This window comes from Tenebrio molitor, chromosome 5 (assembly GCF_963966145.1).
Source record: "Tenebrio molitor chromosome 5, icTenMoli1.1, whole genome shotgun sequence".
Lineage (NCBI taxonomy): Eukaryota > Metazoa > Arthropoda > Insecta > Coleoptera > Tenebrionidae > Tenebrio > Tenebrio molitor.
The window spans coordinates 9,740,106-9,765,796 of NC_091050.1; the positions used below are offsets into that span (position 1 = coordinate 9,740,106).

At 39.5% G+C, this 25,691-nt stretch overlaps 1 protein-coding gene across 15 annotated transcripts in view; it reads right to left on the minus strand.

The window, feature by feature from the left end:
• Nucleotides 1-25,691, minus strand: part of by (blistery) — a 137,579-nt gene that overhangs the window by 3,582 nt on the left and 108,306 nt on the right. For 12 of the 15 annotated variants that reach the window (XM_069048026.1, XM_069048020.1, XM_069048019.1 and 9 more), the window contains 10 exons: nucleotides 23,942-24,157; nucleotides 23,343-23,515; nucleotides 22,423-22,572; nucleotides 22,202-22,365; nucleotides 20,144-20,359; nucleotides 19,455-19,634; nucleotides 9,814-9,945; nucleotides 8,899-9,700; nucleotides 465-843; nucleotides 62-379 (listed from right to left, as the gene is read on the minus strand). In XM_069048026.1, the coding sequence (XP_068904127.1) occupies nucleotides 62-379; nucleotides 465-843; nucleotides 8,899-9,700; nucleotides 9,814-9,945; nucleotides 19,455-19,634; nucleotides 20,144-20,359; nucleotides 22,202-22,365; nucleotides 22,423-22,572; nucleotides 23,343-23,515; nucleotides 23,942-24,157 (2,730 nt within the window). The remainder of the gene's footprint in view (nucleotides 1-61; nucleotides 380-464; nucleotides 844-8,898; nucleotides 9,701-9,813; nucleotides 9,946-19,454; nucleotides 19,635-20,143; nucleotides 20,360-22,201; nucleotides 22,366-22,422; nucleotides 22,573-23,342; nucleotides 23,516-23,941; nucleotides 24,158-25,691) is intronic. The other 3 variants (XM_069048021.1, XM_069048023.1, XM_069048028.1) reach the window with 3 other exon arrangements.

Sequence of the window (25,691 nt, forward strand, 5' to 3'; positions counted from 1 at the left end):
CCTGAATTAACGTCGTTTTAAAATAAACAGTAAAACAAATAAAAATATGACGTGTTAGTACCTGCCATGCAGATGTGGTGTTATTAGGGCTGTTGCTAGACTTATCGGAACCACTTGATAAGCTAGCAATCAGATCATTGAGTGCATCTATGCGTATGCTATCATTCCTCATATCTGCTGGTGAACTATCAACACTAGAGTCATTTTCAATACCCACCAAGCCCGCTTGGTTATAACGGGGACTGTGTTTGTTATACTGCTCCTGTTCGACTAGTGACAGCAATCCGCTGTCAACAGTGTCGCCCCCCCTAGACGGGGGCCTTACGATTTGCCCCAAAGGATTCGCCGCTAGTATCGAGGCCGGCGAAGAGTCTGAATTCTGCAAGGACCATTGTTATTCGGTTAGGTGTTAATGGGAGGTGACCAGTTTAAGAATTAAATCGAGACACCCGGACCACACTCACCTGAGCGTATCTCTCGTGGGCTCTCTTCACTGTCATAAAGGGCCTCTCGTTTTTGCTGGTGTACGAAGTTTTGTTCGCACTATACGTCCGCATCATAGTTCTCGGCGAGCCGGGGGCAGTGCTGCTGCTCTTCTGGGTGGTGTTGATGTGAAGGGGGATGGTGTAGTCTTCGTCGTCGTCGGCGAAGGCCGTGGTGTCGCTGGTGTAGCCGTCGAGACGGTGGCTTGCCGTCGGTTTCATGTGCCGCGACTGGACGTGTCTCAGTTCTGACAACAGTCGAGTTTCGTGGGGGTGGCGTTCTTCCCGCAGCTGCACTTCTCGCCGCTCCTTTAGTTTCAACTGCTGCTTTTGGAGCCATGTCAAATTCTTTGTTGTGTATCTGAAAAGCATCGAAAATTGGATTTTTCAGAATTATGATTTTCACATACAAGAACACAAATTAAATGTCGAAATAGAAACGAAGCTTACATTTTTAAATTAAAAAAAAAATCAACATTTGAAATAATGAGAGTATTGCCAACTGTAAAAAAATACAACTCGCCGGATCACGAATTTCATTCAAGAAAATTATTGCAGAACAATAACAGTTTGAATATGTTTGTCCCAACAATTCGTTTGCAAAGTGAAAAATAAAAAAATCTCAAGTAATTTAGTTGGATGGCGATTCCAAAGTCGAGTGATACTTTTTAACAGATGGCAACATTGTTTAAAATTTAAAATATTTGTTGACATACAAAAATTGTTTAACATTAATTAAAAGGGAATATTGTACAATACTAGATTATTGGTGCTAAGTCATTTAGAAATTATGATCGTGTATTAGTTGATGATACGTATTTTAAACATTACAAGGTGGGAAATTCGTCCGCTGTGTTGTTGGGTAAGTGAGGTTATGTTTAGGTGGTGGATCATTTTATTTTATTTTTATGTAGTAAATGAAGTCTTCGCCAAGTTTCATTAATACATTCAGGCTCATCGTAAAAAACAATGGATTTTTGCAAATTTTCGTACAGATTGCAGACTAAGCAAAAATTTTATATTGCACCCTACTCCTTCATTATTTATTCTTATAAAAGTTGTTTTGGTGAATACATGTAGCAATTAAACACCAATCAAGCCGGTATATACAACCTGTCTCAGAAATAAGTACATTAATTTTAACCAATGATAGTTCTCGTCAAGAACAACAAAATTTTTTATGTACTTTTCATTTTTTCGAAATATAATTGCTGTCTATTTACTCGCATTTTCTAGTTATTTGACCCATGACAGTGACCGTGAAATAATAGTTTTTGTAAAATCAACGCAAAACATTGTGTTGCGGCCGAGGTGTAGTTTTTAGTTAGTTTTGTCCGACTCCACAAAGCAGGTGTTTACGTGTAGATTCTGTGATTTAAGCTAAAATTTTGCGAAAATGGCTAGTTTATTTTCGAGTGAATAGAGTAGTGTAGTAGTGAATATTATAGTGAATGTTGTGTTGGTGTTATGGTGAAGTGTCGGGGGTGCTCCTCGAGTGTAGAGAACTTCCGTGCTACTTCTTGACACAATTGAAGTTTTAAGAAAACGGGTGGAAAATGCTGCCACAACAATTCGCAATAACGGAGGTATGTTGGAAAAAGTGGAAGAATCATTTCGTCAGCGCCTTCATTATTTTATTTACAATAACGGCGGTCACTTTGAACACTTCTTGTAATGGTTAGTGATTGCTGATTACTCTAATTACTTCATAAGAATTTTTACGGATTAATACACTAATTTCATGAGACATTTTGTCATTATTTGGGTATGGGCGATTCATTAGGGTCAGTTTAAAATATTTACATATTATTAAAACTGTTTTCATTTAATATCTACCCTATGATTCTCTTTTTTCTTTTCCACCCTTATCATTATAGGTTACAGCAACGGGCGCAGCAATTAGCCTCTGTACCTGTTCGCAAGAAACAAGTGAAAGTTTTCTTGCATTTGTTTTTTGTTCTTCGCTTATCGGCATCGGCGAAGCAAGTAATCCCCATAGGCGGGTAACAAAATTTGTGCCAAATCTTTCAATAATTTTAATTGGATAACTATAAGGTTTAGGAAAACAATATTGAATTTAAATATATTGTTGCTATTAACGAGTTCTATTATCAGTTAAAATTAATGTATCTACTTATTTTTGAGACACGTTGTATATTCTATAACAAATACAAGAACTGGGGATATGTAATTTATTCTTAGAAAATGTCGTCTGTGACTTTGGATTCTCGGTCCCCAAAGGTTTGTTTATTTATCAGCTTTCTTTAAACGGACTCCAAACATTAATAATTAATTCTTAATTATGATCAAACAATATGTTTGCAAACATTTTAATACCTTAATTGTTACGTTTGGTCATAATTCGACAATTAATCTTGATTATGCGACTAATTTTTTAGCTGATAACTTTACAAAAAATTAATCAACTAATGCTCAAGACGGCAAGAAACAGAAAATGGCCATCAATTTGTATTTCAGACTGAGCACTTAAACCCACTGAAAATAATCCTCCAAGTCTCTAAAAAAGAACTGCGATGAACTCTCCACGAATTTGATGGCAACAATAATTGCCAATTTCGACTCAGCTACAGATAAACACAATCTCCGTCTTATTTTTAATGAGGTGGAAGCGCGAATGAGTCAATTTGCTATTTTTATCGCCTTCGTTGCATTGCAATCTACTGCTTCATTGATCATTCAAATACATGAAACGATTCAAATTGAAAACTAATCTTCTGAATCGAAACTCACGAGCTCCCGTTTCCTTCTGCGGATAGCCCTCCCTGGCGCTGAACTTCGAACTTACCACAATTCCCCATCTAGGAGGACCCATCTTCTAAGACAATGAGCGCATTCGTTACCGATTTATGCGCCCACACGTTACGGTATTGTTTCGGCGTCGAAAAATTGACATCGAGATGGTTTCGACGACCTCCACGATTTTTTCGGGCAGTGATCTAAACCGCCACATGCGATAAAAATTCAATAAGGTTGGGGTTAACGAGTTTTCGGCCGCAATTAGACCCACGTTCTTCGCCGACGGTACGGCATGAATGCGTTGCGCTGTTGCAGCAACTGGAAGTTTTTTTTACGGCGAGGTCGATCTTCTCGTCTTTCCAAATTAAGAAAATGCCTCCCAAGAATGCTCTAAGGTGCCACCGAGTTCAACGACACATCTAACATTTACCTGTTGTTTATTTCTGTAATTGCGAGAAGTAACAAACGCACCTCGAGGAATCGTGCGTTGATACACATTAACAGGACACGTTGATATCTGATGATTGCGCATTGGTTGAAACGAACGCAGGAGAGGCGTTTGAGCCTTCGCTGTCACCAAAATAACTCTCTTTGTGAGATTTGAATGTTGTATTTTTCTTTTTTGAGATGTACCTAATAAAATGTTATTGCGGTTTGAAGGCAATGTTTCCGTACAATGTCCTTTTGCAAACGGCCACAGTCACTCATTACCCCTTTAAGTTTCTCATAATGACGCCGTAAAATGTTGCACAGTACAATTCAAACGTGTTGACTAACTATACTCTCATAAGCAATAAAAACAAAATAAAAAGATGTTCCACGTATCGCTACAAATACAATAATTTTTAAAATATTCATATTCGTGTCATTACAAGTAGTAAACAGTTTATTCAACGTTACAAATATTGTACATTTTAGTATTTAGGTGATTTAAGAGTCCCAAATCTCTCCAATGAATGTTTATTCCTTCGATTTTATATTATACAGGGTGTTTCTGAAATAAGTGCATTAAGTTTAACTGGTAATAGAACTTATCAAAAGGAACAACTTTTCTCTCTGTCATTTTGGCGAAAAACGTTGCGTAATGGCTTAAAAAACTACGAAAGATTTTCCTAAAACCGTTCATATCTCCAAAACTAAGCTACCTAAAAACAACCATATTCTTACGAAGTGGATTTTTTGCTATACGGGTAGATTTATTTGAATTTCGATTTCGGCGTTAAAACACGTTGGATGTTTTTTTCATATTAGCGCTGATCTCAATTAGCCCTTGCAGTATTTAGTGGCGTAGGGCTATTTTACTGAAAAATCTCTCCAATTTTTTTTGGAATTAAACATCGTTTTTCGGCAAAATGGCAGATAGAAAAGTTGTTCCTTTTGACGAGTTCGATTACCAGTTAAAATTAATGCACCTATTTCAGAAACACCCTGTATATTTGTTATGAAAAAAGATGCAGTCCATATTTTTTTAAACTGAAAATGAAGAAAAAAACTTCATGAACAAAAACCACTTGTGAATCCCCGAAAGCTTAAACTGAGCATTTTGCAACTTTTATTTTTTAAAATTCATTACATATCCTTTTTTTCTCAGGTTTCTACCTGAATTATGTGTATGCAATTAAGTGACCAACGTTTTTTCATTTTTGGAAAAAAATGGAAATTGAAACATTTAGAGCTCAGAAGGAAAATTTAAATTCCAACACTTATATTGTTGATTGTATTTAGTTATTTTAAGCTGGTTTCAAGGAGAAGTTAAAGTTATCAATAAATCGTCAGTTTTGTTTGATCTCTTGGTGTTTATTGAAAAATCATAACATTGTTGGCGAAACAGGTGCTAACGTTTTTATTGTGCATATTACAATGTTTTTTGGGGTCGATGTATTCAAAACTGTTTAAAATAACTACAAAAAAAAAACAAGTAATTTTCACTGTTGGAGCGTTCGTTGAACATATTGAGACTTCAAAAAAGAATAGTGTTTTTCATTTTTCTTAGAAACAAATTACATATTTAAAGACTTCGTTCACTAGGTATTTTTCAAATTTCAAATTTTTTAAAAATACGTATTTCTAGTTTGAATCCGAATTGGGTGTTCCTTAATTTCTTGCATAGAATTTCGTTCCAATTATTTATATGTACAGGGTCATTATAAATGATTGTCCCATCATGGCAGTTGGTGTTGGTGACGTAGTTGAATGTGCCGCAAGCCTCATAACATGAGTCAGACTAGTATCGCCGATAGGTGGCGCTACCGGCGGTAGTGGAAATCTGTCTACTAGTTTGTCTAACGTTGCGAGGCAGGCGGCACATCCAAAATTTGTGTGGGTTTCAAAGCCAACTGCGATGGGGCAATCATTTATAATGACCTTGTAATATCAAGAAAAGATGCAATTTACGAACTGTCCAAAGTGATTTTTTCGTGTTTATTTATTCGGTCATTCGTTGGTTTGTTCAATTGAAAACTCAATTGTTTTGCGATACAACGAACTGTGTTTTCTTAAAAAATATTATACAAATTACTTAACACCTATAATTAATTTGGTGTTGAAAATATTTTCATAAATGTCTTGATTTACAGCCACTTAGTGCCAAATATCTATTTTTATGAGACGGTTTTGAGGATGTCTAATTTTTCTCCTAGCCTAGGTGTTGCCGAGGTGCGGACACGTCCGGTACCACTAAAATATCATTTTTGGTATGACTTTCTAATTTGATATACACTTCAATCGCTTGCGAAATCAGAATAAACAATCATTCCGTCAAATTTTCTAGAAATAGAGTTACGTAGGCACGTGTTTAGTGGCTTGTTTAAGGTCACGTCAGGCTTTCGAATAGTTTATAATTTAGAACAAGTACGGCACTGGCCATTTAGATTTATGATGAATGGGAAACAACAGTAGCTGCAATGAAGACGTCTACCATCTGGCCCATCAGCTGTTCCCAAGGTGCAATTACGTATTTATTTCATCAACACAATAACTTAATTGTCGTTTAATTGGTCGATAAATTCACTGAATGAAACAAAATTTTATTCCGAAATAATTCAGTGACACCCACACCATCGACGAAATTACTGACCCTACCTACGACCGGTGTCCCACGTAATAATGTTTTGTATCAGTGGACCGTGCGATAAGTAAAGAAAACAAAACGACTTTATTTACGTCATCCATTTTGTTTACTTCGTTTTGTGCAGACGAACGGCTCTCGTGACCATATAGGTACCGAATCGATTTGTCAAAGAGGGGACTCCCCCGTAAGATCGCTCTGCACAGTTCAAATCGCAGCTGCGGAAATTATCGCGCCACACTCGCGATAACAATAATAAATTACTCATTCCGGTCCGAAATGTTGTATAATTCTGTCATAACGTTTCCGACATGAATCCTTGAGTCATGATGGGGCAACGTGCCAAATTTTTACGTCGACTAAATATAATGCTCTCGGGAAGGAAACGATCAGCGGCGTAACCTGGAAATTAACGAGGAAAATTCTACTGGAAGCGATAAAAGGAAGAACCGCTTGACAGGTCTCCTCCGACATCCTTGATCCTATCGGATCGGGCGTTGTAAAATCTCCGGGAAAATAACCGCGACTTTTCGACCAGGAATTCGTGTAAATACATTAATGGTTCCGGCGAGCCCCATAAGGAAGCCGTCCGCATGCCATCCATCCGGGGATTATCCGCATTATGAGCGATACTTTCATGTCCATTTTGGACGCGAGCACGTATCCTTTTATTAAGGCCTTGGAGGCCGCGTTTACATAAACGATCGACCAGAAAAATGAAGAACAACCGCAAACGAGAGCCGACGAGTATGGGACCAAGAATGCAACGAGGCTGTCGACGAGGTATACGAAGTAGGTTAAAATGCACATGTTCGCAAAAATGCAAATAATGGCCATACACGGCGGCCGATTCGTTTATGGCAAGAAAGACGTGTTAAGAAACGAGTTAAGTGCGCCATAAATCTGCAGACAGAGGCTAGTTTGCCGGGATTTATTAGGAAATTTGGCGTTTTTTGGCGGAGTCGCGAACATATGGCGACAAACGCACGGAAGTTCAAGGATAAACATAGAATATTCATTAAGATTACGCACCGGCACGGTCGTTCAGGAGCTGGTGCAGGTCTCTCGTTTGGTAATTTGTGACGGAAGATGGACCAAACGGAACCCGCAAGTGTGCTATTTCTGACCTCGGCGGCACAAAGAACTTTCTAAATGACTGTAATTTCAATCGAATATTGTAATTTAAAAAATCTGTTTCCGCTTTAAATGGAGTTCGGCTTTTATGGCAGCTAATGGAAACTAATAGAAGTGGAATGTTGCAACGGTGGGAACTTTGTGGCGGCGCAGGGAAAACCCCACAGACGTTTAGATGTTTCCAATGTAATATTTAGATACAATCAATTCCGTGTTTCGTACAATGTCTTCGAAAAAATACATTCATTCAAATAGAATTTTCCAGGTACATCAAATAGAAAAACATTTTCTAGTTCTTTGGAATTAAAAATGATCTTTGGCAGTTTTTTTAAGGTAACGCTATTAAATTTATTGCACAGAGGAAAGTATTAGGTGACATCATAAAAAATAAACACCAATTGCTCACTTCTAATAAAAATTTGCCATTCCAGTAATGACACACTTTCCAACTCATTTACAACTTTTCTTTTGGTTTATTTTAGAAAAAAAAAAACTTCTTTTGAGTGTCTAATTCACAAAGTGAAGGACCATTAATTTTGTGGGATTGTCCAAAGATTTTTTTTCTTAAGGAATAAGAACGTTACAAGAAGAGATGGAGTAGGGATTTTTTGAAAGTTCCTAGTTTTGTCTTTCACTGCTAAATAGATTGTATAAAAAGTTGTTCTCGTCTTTAATGACCAGGACAAAGAAAATGAACGTTTCATTATTTGAGTTATCTAAAATAAGGTTATAAAAAATATTTGTCTCTTTATTTGTAACCGTTTTATAATAATTTAGATTGAGAACAAATAAAACGACCATCAGCAAATGACTATATTTAAACAATTAGAAACCATTTGACACGTCAGAACATTTTTTTGTTTAAAGAACCTAATTTATATCCCCAAAATAGATTATGATACTCATACATCTTGTTCGTTGTAAGTTATACGTATTTTTAAACAAATAAAGCATCCCAAATACGTTAATTTGGATAGAAGACCTATCACCGATTTTCAAAATATTTTCGAACGAAATAAATATTTAATTCAGAAATAGCAAATTTCTTTGGAAACCAAAAAATCCCTTTTCTGTGTTTATAATAACATCTCAAGAATGCTTACACCGAAACAGACTTCCTAAAATTCATATTGGAGTTTCCCAATGAGTGACATCCGGATAATCTAGTTTCACAGGAACAACACAATTTTGGAAACTTTTTAAAATGTCTTTAAATTTTTGTCGCCACTTTTTTTCTTCAAACAATTTTCTAACATAAAATTTACAAAGGGTTATGCGTCATTTGGAAAACATTTCATTGTATTATTTGCTAAAATAAATTTGAATTAAGCGAACAAGAAATCTGTCCGGATTTTAGCTGTAGTCCGTTCCACACCAACAAAACTTCGACGGAAACTTCTTTTCGCAGGCACTGTACCAAACAACTCCGCGATAAAAAAACAAACAAAATCAACTTACGATTCATGAAATTCCGGCGACTTCGTGGAACTCCTGAACGGCCCCGGGGGTGAGAGACTCTCCGAGTCCGAATAGGGGCTCGATATTGCCTTGTAACCGTCGTCCTTGTCGTGCCCCGTCCGTAGAGTCCCCTCGGTGATGCTTCGCTTGAGCGGCGTGTACCTTTTAACTTCGTCCCTGTAATACTCCTCTCTGAACTCCCGTTTTATCGGCTGATTAGCACTTAAAGCACTCGGAGTGAAGATATCGTCGATCGGATCCCTCCGCCTCAACGACTCCGAAGGGGACGCATACGAATTGGAGTACTTGGTGAGGGTGCTGTAGTTGGAGGGTGAGTGGTAGCTGGGGTTGGAGAAATTCGGCACCGGCTTCGAGCCGAAATCCGGATAGACCTGGGTCTGGACCTTCTTGAGCGTGTCCCCCGAGCTCTTGTTGACGCTCGCCTTGCGGACCAAGCTGGGGCTGGACAGGCCCTTCGGGTCGGCGATCATGCTGTTGTTGCTGACGCCGTAGGTGAAGGGGCGGCTGTCCTGGCGCGCGTGGTACGGTATATTCTTGTCCTCCTCGTCGTCTATGTAGCGCACATTGTCCAGGCCGAAGTTGTTGTCGCTGGTCGCGATCGCGGAGCCCGAGGACTGGTCCTGGTGGTGCGGCTTCAGGTCGGGAATGCTCTGAACCGTTAACATCATGTCCGAGACGAGCTCGTCCAGCTCGCGGTGCTGATCCTCGGGGGTCAAGGGGGACGGCTGGGCGGTTAGTGGGGGGCTCGCGGAGGCGGTTGTGTTGGCGTTCTGCTGGTGTCCTGCCGCCGACAAATACATTAGCGACGAAACGCAAAGGCCAAATAAAGAAAGTGACAGGGACGGATCCGCACCGATCACTTTCCTTTTTTGAGCTGGCTGCAGGATAACGTACCTGCAGAGGAAATACCTGAGTCCATGGACACAGTCAGCGGGCTAGAAACGGCGCCTGGAGACAGCTCCGGCTTTTTGGCGATCGTTGCGTAAATGCTTCCGTCTAGAGGTCCGAACGTGTGATTGACGTCGTCTGCAACAGAATCGCATTTTCAGGACGAAAATAACGCGGAAACTCCGAGGATCGGTGCGAGCTGACGCAATCACTTAGACATTGTTCAGGCAATAAAGGAAAACGAGCCAACAAAATGCAAACAGAATAAGAAACACCTGAGGCGATTTGAATTGCGAACACTTTGAAGTGACCGCGACCATTCCGACGGCTACATAATCACGACTCATTTTCTTCCACAAATCATGTAAAGTTTTAATTATCTAATTTGCAAGTTAAATACGCACTTTTCAAACGATTATTATCGTGCTTATTGTTCAAGATGTAATTTATTGCGCACGTCGCATCAAATGTCATTAAAAATAATTTACCGTGGTAGCGGATCGCTCCTGAAAAATCTGTTCCCATCTGAATGTGACTGCAGGACGTGGAGGTGTCCTTGCGTTAAACAATAAATTAACACAGCCTTTCTATTTTATTGATTCATGAATCAGTTAAGATGCAGGAAGATGGTGAACAAAAGGAATCGTTTAAAGGAAGTTTACATAATAAATGAAATTTAAAAATTGTGAGGAATTTAAACAAAAGCAACCATTGCAAAAGACGGAGTATTTCGTGTTCTTCTAAAAATGTTATTGTTTGGAACGAGGGTTGGCCAGTTCCTGGTTACTGCACCCATAAGACAAGATAATACCCATTTCTCTTCTGCCTACGTCTTTGATTTTTTATAAATCGTCATTGTATTGTAATTGCAAAAACACACTATTAGATGGGAACAAAATAATTTCACCAACAACTACAGTGTCAAAAATAAATATCTCATTGTTGGGAAACATCTGTTGACCACTTTTATAGTAATTCTTAAGTCCCTAAAGGGTATCATAAATAACCTACGTCAACTCCTTTTGTGGAACTGACCGCCCAATTTAATAATAAATCATTGCTAAATTTTACGCTTTAATATCATATTCCATTTATTTCAAAAACCGGTGATGTTTTCATGATTTCAATGACACCAAATTTTTCCTGAATGTTTGAAAGGACTCTCAGTGACAAATTATGTAAATGTAGCAGTTATTGAATTAAAACAAAATCTTTACCTGTTTTATTAAAAATTTTGAAATTTTTACAGACTGTTCTAGAGTGATACACAATCATTCCTGAATTTTTTGAGAATTTTAAATTGATTAGAAGTGGATGTTTTCGCACTGACGATAAAACTTATCTCACCCGGTACAAAGCAGGACGACAGTACTAAAAAGTGTTCTAAAATTATTGTGGTGGGTTTTTGTTTTGAATTTTGACGCATACTAGAAAAGTGACACCAACTATGTATTAAGAACCGCCAAAATGACAGATGTAAGAGAGGTTAGATTTATCAATCAAACAATATTATCTAAATCAGTTTATAACGGTTTTAAACCAATTATAACTCCTTAAAAGAATAACATGTTTTGACCAGTTTTTGTTGGGTAAACCCGAGGCGGCATCATTTCACTTTCTTGTGAATTTTTGAATATTGACAAAAGGCAATGAATGACAGAAATGATATTTGACACTTGCCAGCGACTTGGAGGTTATGTTTGGTTTAGCGTAGTGCGGGACCTTATCAACGAAAGGTGGCAAACTATTTTCCGATCCAAGCACCCTACGAAATCACAATCATTTTGGAACACTTTGCAGATTATCTCGTCACTCAATAAAATAATAAAAAACAAATGGTCAACAAATTATTTTAGCAAATGTCAATTGTCAAATGTAGTATGGTCTAGGTTACACTAAATACCTAGTTCAAGGGTAAACTTTCCATTGATCGTATTTGTAAAAGTGCATCAACAGTTGTCCAAGATCGTTGTCGTCTATTGGAAGTTTGTAAGGAGCGATTGTGATTGTGATTTGGAATTCTGAGGCCGGGATTTATAATTTTCAAATTGTCACTTGTGATTTTGCTTGGGTAAGTTTATTACCTCTAATAGTTAAATATGGTACAAGGCAATTACTTTATGAAGAATTTTTATTAATATTTTTGAATTTTTAATGTTGCTTGACTTGTTCATGTACTATGACAATATCTCCCACTGTCAAAATTTTATTAAACAATATGTACTATAAATTATTATTATTATCGTAAAATTTAGACAGAAAATAATAATATCGGGTGTTTATTTAAATTTCCCCCCAAAGTTGGCGTAGAAGAGTCGATTGTGAACGCACCACAGAACACCGATCAGCTCAGCTGTTTAAATCTAACCTCACTTTTTGCGTTGCTTGTGTTCTTACTCTGCTGACTGACGAGTGGTGCGTTCACAAATCAATGATTTTATGTTTTCTCGATGCGCTGTTTTCTGTTACAAAATGTCTTATTTACAAATACGAATGTTTGAATGATTCAGATATTAAAAATATCTGTAGAATTGAGTGTGGTTAGTCCAGCTGACCTCAATCCACTTGAATACCATTGGAAACTTCAAACTACCGTCAACTTAGTTATGAATTACGTTCTGAATCATTCATTGACCGCCTTGGAACCAATTCTCGATCACAAACGTGGTATCATACCCTTGAACAAGACCGAATCGGAACCCATCTACGCCACTGTTCCTCGTTATCGAAATTAGCATCTGTATAAATATTTATAAACAATTTAGCATAATCGAGTAAAAATGCAATGATCTCGTCGATTAACCGATCAAATTACTTAATCGAAGCGATATGTCAGACCCTCCGACCAGTTCAAGGTGGATGGTGAGCTGTGGGTCGGACAGACCCATCATGCGGCGAAATGAGCGGGCGATTAATCTGCACGACCCAACCTTATTAAATTATTTTCCGAACGCAACGTAATTAATCGGTAACAAGTGAGTCATACAGGAGGAACAATCAATTACCCGTGAACTGCACGGTTTTCACTCCTGAGATAAATCGGAGAGTGCGAACAGGAGACCTGAAATGAAAGCGATGCGATCTCGGTGTGTTCACCTCGGGCCCCCGAGAGACCAGATTAAAATATGAGCGAAGTGTTGAGTGCGCCTCCATACATGGCAATCAATTAGCAAGTGGCAACATGTTCGGCGGATCAATTTTTGCGGCCTTGATATGCAAATGGATCACAATCAATGTCAATATTTCCAGAGCAATCCGCGGCGATACGCTCGAGTCCTCGACGGTCGATCGTGTGGGCACCAAAGTGTGTTGAAAAACCTTTTGCACTCGTTCTCCCACGCACGATGGCGGCGGACTTATTGTGCCATACAGAGTGGCGAAAATTATTGTAATCGGTCGCATAAAAGCGCCACGTATGGGCAATTATTCCGATCGTAACGGGAAAATTCGACGGCTTTTACGCAGAAAGCTAAGGACAATGGGATCGTTAGGCGTGTTCGGTTTATTATCTTCCTGGTTGTTCCATCAAGTGGCCCAATCATTCCTTTCATAACATTATCCCGGTTCTTTTCTCACCAGGAGCGGCGCCGCCTCCGGCAGTAATTATCGCCGAACGCGAAGAACACACAAAACGCGAAGAGGGCCCCAATTGAACGTAATAATTGTAAATTGTAGGTGAGAACCTCCTCCGGACAAGAACCTTCACGTTATTAGACTGAAAGGAGCGCTAGCGTGCAATTTACATCGCTTAAGAATATCGCTATTGATAATAAATAAACCACCACGGGGCCCGTTATTAAAATGCCGTGTTCGAAGGTACGGCCAAAAGCGCTCACTTTACATTTGTAACTTGCTGCTATAATTTACATTAGCGACAAACATAAATAACACGGCGTAAACCTAATATATGGGGCAAGCCGCGCCCGAGGGGTTGGTCACAAGGGACCGAAAATATTTTTGCCAACATTCGACCTTCTAGATCAACACTTGCCACTCTGCTTAATGAAGTAATTAAATTTTACCGTGACACCATCCAGGATAATTTAGGAGAAAAGTGGCTCGCGAAACCCACCCGCCGGTTATTTCGAGGATTAATTGGAACAGATTTCGTCGACTAAAAAAAAATTTAATCACGACAACGTTGAAAAGAAACTGCAATATCTAATCGGACAAATTTTTATAACCCAGCATTTTAGCCGTTTAGCTTTCTTTATCTTAATTATCTTCAATTTAATTTTACTTCTTCTGTTGTCAACGAACAAGAAGTCTCCGATAGTTTCGTCACTAATGACATTAGTATTTGCAATAATTCTTTAATAATACATATCGAGTGTTCAGTTAAATTTATCCGTTGGCGTTGAAGAGTCGATTGTGAACGCACCACTCGTCCGTCTACAGAGTAAAAACACAAACAACGCAAAAAGTGAGGTTAGATTTATACAGCTGATCCGTGATGCGATCACAATCGACTCCTCAACGCCTACTTTGATGATAAACTTAAATGAATAACCGATATACCCAAATCTTATAAAAAAATACTTCAATAATTAAATAGATCAACAAAAATTATGAAACTATAAATTTTTATTGGAAAGTACAAATCTCTTTGTCTTATGGTTTTCTTTCATACGCCTGAACAAGTTTTTCTCCCACAAATGTGGCAATGAATTTTCTTCGCAATAAATTTTACTACCTCTTTCGATTAGTAGTAAATGGTTGTATATGTCAAGGTGCAAAAGTTTCCGGTCTGATTACCTTCAAACAATGGGAGATCTGTCGTTTTGTCATTAGTTGTTTAAATTGGTTCAAATTTTTTTAATACTTTATGACGTACATATGCATTGTTGGAGCAAATTTCAAAATCTTGATGGGGACACTCTTATTTCTTGTATTCCAGAGCAAAAGAAGGGTTAAATAATTTACTTTGCGGAAAGGAAGTAAAAGAAAGAAGGAAACTGGTAAAGACCAGATACTCTTCTAAAATTACAGCAGAGAGCATCTTAACGTGAATAAGAGTGCAATATTGATATAAATAATTCATTTGTTCAGAAGAAAAAGTGAGTAATGTGGCACCGACTTTTGTTCTTTTGCGAAGGTCGAGAGAAAGATGTTATTTACTACACAACTCTCTACGACAATTATTTGCCAAAAAGAGAATCGATTACAATGGTGTCCTTCGAGCTGACTACGCCCCAAAAAAGCTAAGATGACATAATGTCAAAAGAAGATAATGGCCATGACTTTTTGGATTGGAGGAATTCAAGTTAAAATGCACAGATCAGGAATGAAGTTTAAAAAAGAAGTCATCAGGTGTGCTAGTGAGTCACATAGTCAGTTCCTGTGAAGGCTGAATAACGCAGATTCAAAGAACTGAATCGTCCACCTTGGAGCCTTGACCTGGCTGCGAAAATTTAAATCGGAAGAAATAATCTGAAATTTGGCAGATTCTGAAGAGTTTGAATGACATCTAAGAGGTTACACTGTACGGAATATTAATCAGTAATTGTTTTTTAAATCTACAGAGATTGTATCGGGTGTTCATTTAAATTTCTCCGTTGAAAAGTCAATCTGCAGGATAAAAACACAAACAACGCAAATAGTTAGGTTAGATTTAAACATCTGATCCGTGATCCGTAAGTGGTAGGTTCACAATCGACTCTTCAATGCCAACTTTGAGGAGAAATTTAAATGAACAGCCGATACTTACTTTCAAAAAAATTTGGAAATCATCTATCCTTTCAAAAAATATAAATGTTTACCGTTAATGGTTTATAAATGAAACAGTCTTGTATCGCTCCATCCGCAACACCTTCAAAAGATTCACAGGACAAGTCTTTCTAAGCAGCAACGTTATTTCTGATGTCTGGCTTTAGGTTTCACTTTTAAAACGTTTAAAATTCCAAGCACTGAGTCAGATTTTAGTTTCCTATTCCTCGCGGTTAATTTTAAATCACGCAAAGTGTTTAACTTTCATTTTTTCAACAAATTAGAAATGCTCATTTTGGGAGGCGTCGCATGTGCACACATCGCCAAAATAAAAAACTTTCGAAACTGCATGACAGTGTTTTAGGACTCCATTGTGCCCACAATTATCCTCTTTTAAGCGCTGGACAAAGTGGCAATTATTTAAAGCTACAATTTAATTCAAAGCCGGAATTACGATAATGACTTAATTCGCTCGAAGAGCTTGTTAGGAATCTGTCAGAAAAAAATCATTTTAGTTCAACGACTTCCTACAATTTACATGCAAATCTCTGCTGTCCGAGAAATAAACACACCTGTCCCATTACAAAATTATTCGACTATCTCATTTCGCGATTTCGACTGGAATAAAATTCGCATTATTGCAAAAGTGACGCCTCCGCGCGATGTCAAAAGTTCTCAAAGCGCCAGATAAATTCGTTTTTTTTCTTGTCGCAGCACTTACGTTCCAACAGCAGCCATAAATTAATTAATCTCCATTTTTTTCAATGAATAGAGCCTTGAATTCCAGTCGCCCAAAACCACTGAATCATTGTCTCTCGAACCCACCCACACTCTTTTTCGTTGCACATTTACCAAAGCACTAATGAAAACTCCTTTAGAAATTACGGATCAATCCTTTTTAGGTGGGAGCGCAGCCCCCACTTATCTTAAGTACAAGATTGCCGGAGAAATTGACATTGCTTATTGTAATGGATAGACCTCTTTATTATAATAATAAATACTGGGTTCAATTGAACGAGAAAGTGGGATCGGCACTCGGCATTAACATTTTGCACACTCTTAATAACCACGAACGGTATCTAACAACTGTTGTTGCCGCAATTATCGATGATTTACGATATGTTTCATTCTAATAAATAAATATGGCGTACGGGTTTGATCAGCTGTAATGGCAGGTTTCTGTCTCGTTTCCGATTCCGAATCTGGGCAAATTGATTTGCGATGATTTACGGCCGGCCGAATTCCGGGGCTTTTTTTGCGGCGAGCCCGGAGCTTTCCACAAGAAACCCAAGACGAGATCGTCTGGGTGGCGTCTTGCGGTCTATAATTAAATGAAGTAATCACTGTCGAGTGTTCTTCGCCGTTTGTATTCTCCAGAAGCACAAATAGAAGCCGCGAATTAGGTTAATATCGTAAATCCGGCCGAGGATTGGTGCTCGAGACGCAAATTGTTGCAGATTGCAGCATAAATTAATCAGCAAACAACATCAAGGTTACTCCACATGATCAAGCCGAAAGTCGCAGTTGTTTACGGCCCTAACGTGCCCGGATTTTTGCCAAAGCTCGCCCTTCGCGCATTCCGCCTCTTACCTGGAGAAAACCGGAGCGCCACCGAAAACCCGTCAAAACATTTTTATCGAGAAAAATACGACGCACTCCGTCTCGACGCAGTCCGTCGCTTCGATCTCGGACTTCTGATTTTATTTTCAAACGCTAAAATAGGTACCCCCCAATGGACAGAAATAACGCGAGGCCGGTGCAGGTTACCGTCAACATTACAGCCGGATTATATTTAGTTGATCGCCGGCAATTTCAGAAAGGACCGGCAGATTGTACAAATATTTAATGCAGAAGAGTTGTAGGTGTTGACAATAAAAATGATATAGGGGACGCCTCCCGTGCGGCGGCGAAACAAGTTTCGCGTTTTAATGGAACCGTTCGACGAAGAGTGGTCCGGATGGACGACATTGTACCACGTCTACATGTTACCTCTTGTTAGAACCGTCGATGGCGACTTGTTTTTCGAAAGGTTAGGAAACGGTACCACGTGATGGGGTTCACTGTTAAGTGGTACAGCCGACAACCAGTTTCTCAAAACGGTTAACTGCTCAACGACAATTTTTTCATCTGATAAAAAAACAAAGTATGTACAACAAATATCAAAAGTCCAAACTATTGTTCAGTTCCTTGTAACAGGCTTCTTATTTCCGTTTTTTGTCAAAAAAAAACAAACAAACAAAATATAATTCTTACTAGTTAGTAATTTAGGTGACAAAGAAACCTAAAACGATTTTTTGTACTTTGTAATTCCCTTCAAAGCATAAACTCTTGCAAATTAATTATCTCCTCAGATGCACATTTAAATGTCTTATCCCAATGAGGGCGGTAATGAAATTATTATCGCACTAGTGCGGAATCAAACTCATGTAAACGTGGTAACAAGCCCTACGCAGTAGTCGCAATATTTCAACTTACAGTAGCCTCACCGTTTTGTCTCGGCAGCGCTTCCGAAGAGCACACGACCGAGTCCTGAAACTAATTGGTTTGTTGCAGGAGTGTTTAGTGGAAGAATCGCTAAATTGGTCGCGTAGGAGGACATTAGCGTCATTTTTTCAACGCGCTTTGGAAAACACACCGAGGGGGTTGAGTTCGTTCCCATTTGACATGGTGGCGCGTATTTCATATAAATTACGTTGTTTATGCAGGATGCTCGTTCCATTAGGGTTATTAGCGCGATGCAAATTGAATTTATGGCCGCAAATGTGGAACAAATCGAAATGTCTACGTCATGCTGCGCTTCACGCGCCGCTAAACGCCGCTCAAATTTTACAAAATCGTCCGATTTTAAAGGACGTCTGTTGACGCCGCCCCCGGTTGTGAATTTTTATTTGCGATTGTTATCGGCGTAATGGGGTGCGATCCAAAGAAAGAAAATGGTTCATACGAAACGGGACGTTAAACCGTAACTGTGGGACACTTAGTTTGGATCACAAAGATCTATTTATACAATCCACACCTGGCTTTAGTCTGCCAAGACTCTGACCAAGGTTTTTTACGTTTTCTTGTTTGTGTAAATCTGTACAAACACTCTCGACAAGTAAAAGTCTCATATTGCTAATAAACATGGGAGACTATCCCGTTTCCGCTCGACAAAAATTCCAAATGAATGTATTTTCGACGGAAAATATGACAGCCCACTCTGGCGAACTCCGTCAAAAGTGGCTCCACTGTTATAATACACAAGGAAAAGCTCTTTTGTTGCCTAGTTTCTTAAGGACGAGGCGCAGTTAAGCTGAAATGGGAATGGGTTCATTAACTATATTTTCCGGGCCGGAGCCTTTAATCTCCGGTATAAAAAAAACTCGGATCTTCGTCATGTTCCCAAGAAATGTTGTCGGCCATTAGGGACACAAAATGATGAAAATGCGGCTCGATAAATATAAAAAAGAGAGAACTGCGGTCCCGAATTGTTTACAAAGGTGAATTAAATTTTAGTACACCAAAATAAAATTGCTCCAACAGATATGCTCGGGGACCACTTAGGAATAAAAAAAAAGTGAATGTCAGCCAAAAGTCAATTCATATCGGAAGATATGGGTTGGGACCGGCACAGCAACGCAGTTTTACATTTTTGGAAACGTTTCTCTTTGCCACATTTTCAAATACTATCCCTGGGCGTCTCCCATAAATTCAGGCGGCACGTTTTGTGGGTGCCCAGAGGCCCTACGCGACTTTGCCTAAAGCGCCGCATAAAAACCGTAGCAAACGAATCCAATTTCGCTAAAAATTTACGTCCGCAAAGGAACCGGGAATGCAGAAGGAATTTTTCGAATATCCGACTGCAAAACATAAAACATCGCCGCCTTTTTTATTTTTACTTTCGTTTTGGAAGCCTGCCCGCCGTTATGGCACTCCGCGTTAAATCCTTCGCGATTAATTACCGGAGTCTGAGTCGCCTTCCTCGTCGAACTCCTCCACAAAGAACGGGCTGTCCGCCCTGGTGATGTGATCGTCCGCTAGAGTAAACGGCACGGCCGGCGTGGGGGCGGGTGCGGGGTGACGTCCTTCTGGTCCCGGCGAAAAATGCAGCTCCACGGCTCCGTCCACGGGGAAGCGGGGGTCTGGACAAACACAAATTCAAACATTAATAAAGCTTCACAGAAAATTGAGTTTGTTGCGGGACTGGTAAAATCACGAAAGGAATAACAGAAGAGTCTGCCAGTGGGCATGTAATCGATCAGTTTGCTCGAAATAATGGCTGTTATGATTACAACAACAGCTCCTATCTGTTTATTCTATCGTTAAATTTAACCAACCCAGGTGAGATAGATAGCTCCTACGCAATGAAGGCTAAACTACCCAGAAGCTATAATTTGTCACACCCTCAAGACCAGCAGCATCGAGTGCAAAAAAATGTAACAAATTGTTTGTTCTTATTTTTGGAATCGGTACGACCTTGGTGCGTACAACACGAGTACCGCTTTATTTATTTACTGATCCCGTCCTCTTGGCAAGGACGCTGCGGAGATAAATTCACGTGATCAGGTTTTATGTTGGGGGCGGCGGAATTAGTATTCCGCAGCGATGCCGGGTCTAGTCGGGAAGAGTGATGGCGGATGGGGTGACTTACCGTTGCAGGCGACATCGAGTTCTTGCCGAGTAAAGCTGAGCGTGTAATCGGCCACCGCACAAGTGTGAAATTGGCATGCGAATACGGTCTCTCTACCCACATCTCCGCGATGATAACACTTTATCAGGATGTCACCTCTTAGCTGCAGGCCGCGGCGACGCTCTCCTGCCACGTTCACCGTGAACTGGCTCACCCCGCTCGACACGTTGTACACCCCTGGAACAGAAACCGTCGATGCGGATACACATTTTTTTTTCTCTTCATCCCTCCGAATATTGCGATTTGCAAAATCGGATTGCCATTTTCGGCATCGGGAGGATTTACGGCTGATAGTTTGACGCAGATGGCGCTTTTGCGGATGGGATTCCATCAGGAAAAAGGTAGGATGCAGCAAAAGAACAGCAACGCCCGTGTGGGTGTTTTCGTTATAACACGAGGAAGGCTCCAAGCATGGCTAACTAGTGAATTCTTTCTTTTTCTGACGAGAGCTTTAGTTCTTACGGTTTAATGTTCTATAATTTAAATCGAGAAAACGGTACAATCCTTTTCAAGTTAACATGCACTTGGTGAATATTACTGGTTGCATAATTTAAACGAAATGATTATTTTACTTCTTGCTTTTCATCGTTAAATCTAGTTGAAGATATTTTTTCGATATGTTTTTAAGTTCATTTTTTCTTAATTCTTTAGTTTTTCATCGTATACAGTTCTGACACTTTTTTACATTTCATTACCTACCTGTTTGCTAAATTTTCTTCTAAAAAAAAGTTTCCACCCCAAGAACTTCAAATACATTTTTTTTTCTTTTTTTTTTCTTCTCTCTCTGTTACTCAGAAGGTTCTCGTAATTTTTTTTTGAATACTCCCTTCGTACGGGTTTTTCCAAAACGATAAACAATATTTTTCGATAGATTATCTTATCAATTTCAAGACGTTCCCTGGCCCATTTTCAACTTTGTTTATTTGGCCGAGTTCCTTTGACCCAGTTAAACACATCTATCAAAATTCGCATGTTGTGTTGTCAACTCTAAGCTTCCATTTTAGACCAATCTGGAATCACTTACTTTACCCCCACGTGTCTGAAAAGCTGGCGAGTTTGTTACGAAAATTCGTGAGAAAATAAGCTCTCGAGTGTTTTATCGAGTTTGCGAGAGTTAATAAAGCTCCCTAATTTCGTAACGTTTTTTGCATTAAATAAAATTAAACGTTTATTATTAATCCGGTGGAAAAATAACGCGAGCATAAAGTTTGTATTAAAAACGAAAACTTTTCCCACTTTGCAAGCTTCTAGATTTATTAATATTGCGAAAAGTGCTGCAAAGTCTTAAAAATCATACCTCGGGCCTCGAATATTGCTTGTTTGCTTTTTCAGACTTCGAGCTTCAATCTCGACGCTAATTTCCAACTTCCCACTTAAAATATAAACGATTTTTACGCAACCAATAATACACAAAGTCTAAAAAAATATAGTTAGCCTTTTTTAATATCAATAGATCACGGAATTTTTGCTCCGAGTGACTTTCCTACGAGATGAAACTTGAAAGTTGTCCGAGAGAAGTTGAGGTCCCAAGATCATAGAAGTTTGTAATTGAGTTATGAATAACCTCCACTCAGGGATTCAAACATGCGAAGGCCAGAATTGAATCCTTCTTTTATTCACGAATAAAAATGATGAAAATAAAACTGGCAACAGAGAAACGGACTTTTATTACTCTAATAAAGTTAACCGAAATGATGTTGAACGCGATTTATCCCGTTTTACTGGTCATGAAAAATGAAATATTGTGAATTTTGCAATGTCCACGCCATGCAGACGAAACGGTTATGAACAGATAGACATCAGTCATGATTTCTGTGGCGGCTGCGGAAGGAGCACCGACAGATTTGCGCCGTCGATAAAAACGGCTAAAATAGAACAAATTTGGGATCGACGCGCGGGGGCTTTTATCGTGTGTCAATATTTCATCTAGATACGCAAAAAGCTCAATATGCTCAATTTTAAACATGTGCTACGTGCCATCGGTCACGGCCCGTTTTGATCGTCAATAATGCAACTCACCTGAAGTGTAGACGGGCGTTTGTCCTTCGTACAATTTGAGGAAGGCTTTGCATCCCCCTCGCTGAAAACACGGAGCCCCGAGCACGGTCACGTGCGTCAGATACAAAGGGGCTGCATTAATTTTGATGTTGTGAGACAACAGACCGGCGAAATAGTCGACGTATCTGCAAGCAAAACAGTCAGTCGAAAATTTGTCCTGCGAGCAGCGATCCTTCTGGTACCTTTTGTTCGATGGTAAAGCAAGAGGTCCGACGTTATCGTCGAGGAATCTTCGCATCGAAAACCTATCCAGAGCCTGTTCGGCGCTCCCGCAGATGCTGGAGTAGTGCATGTAGGCGGCCACGATGACTCCGAGCTTGTCCTTGTTGCCCCTGGGAGGAAAAAGTGGAGTAAAAAATTGGTACAGGTTACACAAATCAAGGCCGGCTTGAGAGGACTAAACTTCTCTATCGACTAGTTTGTCTGTTGTACTGTTTCTTCTTGGAAGCAAACAACTTACATCAACACTTCGTTCCTGTTTCTGTCGATAATAAGGAATACCGAGGAAGATGTTAGAATTTTTACCGCAACAAGAACAGCAACTAGGTTGCTCTTTGCACAGGCAGACTCACAGCTGTAGATGTCTACCATACTACCAATAAATGTTTCTCAGAAACGTTATTACTTGCCTTTGAACTATCTTGTCCTTGTGATCCTAGACGTCAGTCCATCTGAACAACAAAAAGCAATTTGTTGTTCTAAACTAATTACTAAATCGCGTAGCACACTATTAAGTATGGGGGGTAGTGCAAGGTTCTGCTCTTGGATCAATAATCTTTTTGGTACATGTACAAACTGCTCTATAAATTTATTGTGTTCGCTGACATGATTCTTTTTGGCAAGCAGGATTACCAACAGAATTATTTATTACTCTGCGCTTGACTTGTTTGGATCTCTCTGGTAAGTCGAAGTACACACGTGATTTTTTTTTATTTGCGAAACGAGAACGAAATCAGATCGGCAATATTTAAATCGAGATTTAGCCGTTTCGGCTCCTGAAAAGCCACGAATTTGATATCCGCCTCTCGAATCTATTTACAATATCAAGCTCGTCTCGATCGAGCAACAGAATAGAGCTGAGCCCAAAATGCGAGCTATTTACCTGGCGTGCAACACCGCGATCCTGTGCTGATCCCCGGAGAGCCAGGAGTCAATTTCCTTGCAGACGCTGCAGAGTTTCTCCAGCGGGGGCGCCAGGTTCTGCGCCCAACCGACCTCCTTGACGTGCTTGTGCTCGTTCCTTAACGCCCTCTTGGGCTCGGTCAGATTAAATACCTGCAAAACGCAAATGTTTGTAATTCCATCCTTGGACAAAAAGGAACGTAACTCTAGAGCCAGGTCCGAGAGTCTGCGGCGAATAAATCTGATGTAATCTTCACGAGTATCAAATTAATACCACTTAGCGGGAGAAGAATAAACCTGTTACGGTGCACATCGTTTAACCGGGAACAGTGGAGCGCGAGAAATTTACGAGCATCATCTCTTGCATAATCGTAATTATGTACGGCGATCTGAGAGGGCTCTTCAGCGCTCGGGATGCTTCTTCGCTCCGCTGGAGTGGTAGAAATTGTTGGATCGCGAGTACAAAGGCACGAAAATCGCCGCTTCCTCTTCGTGAACAAATAAAAGGCAGCGTTGAAGTCTCAAAGGCCGGACGAGGCTCGCAACAGCGCTGCGGTTGTTTGGGGCTCACCGACTCACCATGTAATTATCTCCATGTTTGTTCCTCAGCATATGGGCGGCTTGTCTTTGTCCCTGTCTGTAGGAGTGCGAATTCGTCGACGACGGGAACCACACGGAGATTATCCTCTCGGTCACGTAACTCAGGTCCATCCCTCCGCTGGACGTGGAGTTCCCTCTGGATGGACGCGGCTGGCTCGTCAGAGCCTCGCCGTTGTAAGACGTCGAGGCGAGCATCTGCGAAAAGCGTTTCAACTCAAGATTTTTTCGGTGGATCTGTCAGTAATGAAGTGCCTTTTAGCGCGCTTTTGTCGGTTCTTTATGTGTTTGTCCGCCTCGAGCCATCTCCGAATGAACATGCATCCGATCTCTGCATCCATTTGATGTCATTTCTAATAAAAGCGGTTACATACTTTCGTTTAAAAGTTTGTTTCCAGAGTCTCGGCATAAATCTGCGCTTTTTTTAGACGCCAAGGTTTCCGAATGGAATGATAAAAGAATTTTAAATAAACAAACTGTAAAAGTATACATAATGAAAATAAATACAGTTATTTAATCAATTCGATAAAAATAAAAATATTTACAGGAGATTATGCCGAGTGCAAAAGCGTCGGATGACGCACACAAAAGCGAAATTTCCAGAGAAGTAATTAAACTCCCTCCCACGACCAACGATAAAACACTTTGTTGTGAAGAACAAACTCATCTTCCTCTTTCATGTCAAACGACCGATCTTAACGGAGTGCTTCGTTTTCTTTAACTGACAAAAATGAATCGCTTCTCTTTGGAGCCAACCGAAATGAATCATTTAAATTTCCAGATTTTCAGCAAACAATGGCGACGGACGCGAAGTGCACCTATAAATAAGCCAAGTATCTTCGCGACTCTGGAACAACACTTTTTATTCGCAATTCCAAACGGATTGCGCCAAAAATAAAAGCCATCACGCGAAAACAACGGGACGGGATTAAGCGAGAATCTAATCGGAATCGTCGGTGCAACGGATTAAAACAGATTTTTTCAGCAACTGCACCCAAAAAAACTCCGGTATCCTGTATATCTGGTTGCCTAACCTACACATACACCCTTAACATAACTGTCTCTTTTAATTAAGTAAAATTTAATTGACTCTTACAATTTATAATGAACCGTAGCCAACTGGATTTAGTTTCATTTCTTGAACTTAATTTACCGCAAGAAGATACCGTCCAGTAAGATGATAACAGAATTACACAACTTTCCGTTACGTCGAGTTACAAAGATGTGTTATTTAATATCTCCCATAAATCTCAGATTATTTTCTGGCACTGGTGCAAAGAGAGAACCGCCAAGAAACACCAATAGAACAAACGAACATTTACAATAATAAGCTCGATAATAAGCGTTTTTGTGCAGTTATTAAAATTTTTACACCGAACAATTCCAACTGTACAACTAGCATTCGCCATAATTCTTATCATAATGATTGCAATAAATTTCTAACATTGACTGTTTCCTGGTAAATTATACTTAATTATTTTCGCATTAATGCCAACGTAATCTATTGTTAAAAATGCGTAATTTAGGAAATTCTGTTAATCTGCTACTTTACGGGTCCTGATAAGTCCATTGTACGTAAATTACATTTAGTAGATCACCAGGAAATTAATAGAACATGAAATAATTAGTGATGACACTAAAAGATACTTAATTTAGCGATTTCACTATAAATTTGTCACCAGTGTTGCACAGTTCATAATTTATGGAAATGGAAAGGATTTGTTTATCAGTT